Source organism: Sceloporus undulatus, chromosome 11, assembly GCF_019175285.1.
Source record: "Sceloporus undulatus isolate JIND9_A2432 ecotype Alabama chromosome 11, SceUnd_v1.1, whole genome shotgun sequence".
Classification (NCBI taxonomy): Eukaryota; Metazoa; Chordata; class Lepidosauria; order Squamata; family Phrynosomatidae; genus Sceloporus; species Sceloporus undulatus.
Window position 1 is genome coordinate 3,474,420 of NC_056532.1, and position 2,652 is coordinate 3,477,071.

General features: G+C 45.8%; 1 protein-coding gene across 4 annotated transcripts in view; it reads left to right on the top strand.

The window, feature by feature from the left end:
• The window catches only part of SSC4D (scavenger receptor cysteine rich family member with 4 domains), a 21,590-nt gene extending 19,568 nt beyond the window's left edge, over positions 1-2,022 (top strand). For 3 of the 4 annotated variants that reach the window (XM_042442688.1, XM_042442687.1, XM_042442690.1), the window contains exon 12: positions 458-2,022. In XM_042442688.1, the coding sequence (XP_042298622.1) occupies positions 458-774 (317 nt within the window). In that variant the 3' untranslated portion in view covers positions 775-2,022. The remainder of the gene's footprint in view (positions 1-457) is intronic. The other variant, XM_042442689.1, reaches the window with a different exon arrangement.
• Positions 2,023-2,652: the final 630 nt, after the last annotated feature.

A 2,652-nucleotide genomic window follows, 5' to 3' on the forward strand; every position in this document is an offset into this window, starting at 1 on the left:
GATTTGCCTAAAAACAACAATATGAGAGCAAATAGCAAAAAAAAAATCGTAGCAGGTTAGCGGAGATATATGTGCCAATTGTGAACCAGCTGTCATTAAACCCTAATGGAAGCTTAGCAAGCAAGCACCCAGTAAAATCTATTCTTGCATTTCGGATCGATAGGGTCAGAATGCTCTGGTAATGTTTGATCGGCTTTTCCTTGAGGTTCTTTGAAGCCAAAAAACCTCTGCAGCTTCTCTATTTTTCCTGATTCAGAATATGGGTTGAGTCACCCTTCTGGAGCATGTCCAGAGGAGGCCAACCAAAACGGCGAAGGGTCTGGAAACCATAAAGAACAGGGACCAATATCATAATCTGGAGAAAGAACAGAGGACAGATTTGAGGAATCCAGTCCCAGTGTGGCCCATAATGCTGAGGCCATTCTCTTCCTTGTCCTTCTCTCTTTCTCCTTCGCAGGCTTCCTGCGCCTAGTCAACGGGAGCCACCGCTGTGAAGGCCGTGTGGAGCTCTTCTACCTGTCTCAATGGGGAACAGTGTGCGACGACGCCTGGGATATGAAAGACGTGAGAGTTGTGTGCCGGCAACTGGGCTGCGGACGGGCCTTAGTCGCCGCAGGGGAAGCCCGGTATGGCCAAGGCACGGGCTACATTTTCCTCGACAACCTCAAGTGCAAGGGAAACGAGGCCTCGCTCTTGCGCTGCTCCCACATTCGCTGGAACGTGCACAACTGCGACCATTCAGAAGACGCAGGCGCCCTCTGCAACCTACTATGATGTGCTGGAAAGTAGATGCTGGCTCACAGAATTGGGTGTATCCTTTGGATTCATTGTCTTAGGCTGTATCCGCACTGCAGAAATAATCCGAGTCGACAGCTCTTTATGTATTTAAATTTACAATCATGCCATGCCTCAGTCCTATCCTCACCAGGCTGAACATCCCACAAAACTGCAAATCCCAGAACTGCATAGCATTGGGCCATGGCAGTTAAAGCAGTGTCAGACTGCATTATTTCTGCAATGCAGATACAGCCCCTGACACAACATTTTGGGAGTCGAGTCGGGTCTCCACTGAATCTGAGTGGGAAAACGGTTCTTTCTTTCGGCTTCATGGTTCATGCGTTCTTTTCTCCCCAGACCAAAAGTCGCTAACCTTAGGGAACAGAGCTGAGGAAGGCAGCCATTCCTGAGACCCGCGTCCAAAGCCTTCTGGTGGTGCAGTCCCTTTGCAACATGTACATCCTCAGAATGAGCATGGGCCTGTACACAGGTCTTCTGTAAATCTGTGTATATATATATTTACTTGTATTATACCTTCCAACTGCCCCAATTTGGATGGGACACCCCCCAATTAATCCTCTGCCATCCCAGTTTTTCAGCTGCTTTTATAACGTCCCGGTTTCTCTCTCCTCCTCCCACATTCCCACTTTGTCCTCAGCTTACTTACTTGTGGGGTGTGTTGTGTGTGAGAGAGTTGTGGGGACGTCCCAGGATTTGCAACTGCATTTCTAAATATCCCATTACACCACCGGCTTTCTTTTCGGTGCTGGTTTCCCGACGCCTTACAAAACCCAGCACGCAACTGCTTTTCCATGGTCCAGTTGTGCAAGCAACATCGGGGGCAAGACGGCTTTGGAAAAGCTCTAAAGAAACCAGCATGACACAGAGCTGGAGGAAAAGCTACATTTGTTGGACTGTGTCTCCCACGACGTTTTAAAGAGCTGTAGTCCAAATCTGGAACTTTCCCCACCTCTGAATCAGAGGAGATGGACTTTTAACAAATGCAAGGGATGCATGTATGTTTTAAAAGAAGAATTAGCATTGCAGAGAGGTTCAGAGCAGATATCCAAATGTTTAAGACAACATGGCCATCTGTGTAAATGTATATAATTTGTGGGGTGGGATGGGGAGGCTGTAAGAGTGTTTGTATAATTATTTTTGTCCATATTACATTGTCTGTATTCCACATTGTCCTTTCCCCCCCGATTATACCTATATAAAACCTTTGTTTTCTTGTATTTTGAATCTATGGCTCCGTGTCCCAAAGTCTCTGGAGCAGCAGAAAACAAGCTCAGTCCCACAACTCTATTCCTACCGAATCCTGAGATCCGTAGTTTGGTGCGGTCTGACAGAGAGAGGGCTGGTGCCTCTCCAAACTATGAATCCCAGCAGTTCGATACCACTTTAAGCTTCCATGACTTTATCCAGGATGCTGCAGGATAGCGTCATGGAAGTTAAAGTGGTGTCAAACTGCTTTAATTCTGCAGTGTGGACACACTAGTAGTGAGGTCAAATTCAACTTGTCTGTTTCTCTGCATGGAATATGAGTCCAGGTGGGTCTCAGGCAGCAACTTGTCTTAGATCACATCCTTCCTTTTCTCCCATATTAATCAACCATTTTGCTTTGTCCCATAATAATAATAATAATAATAATAATAATAATAATAATAATAATATAGTGGGCCCTTGCTATCCACTGGGTTTTGGTTCTGTGACCTCCTGTAGATGCCAAAAGCAGATGCTCACGTCCCATGAAATACAGTGGCGTAGTGAAATATAAAATGGCAAAATCAAGGTTTCCTTTGGAGAATTTGTGTATTTGCTAATATTTTCAAGCCATGGATGGTTGAATCCGTGGATAAGGAATCCGTGGGT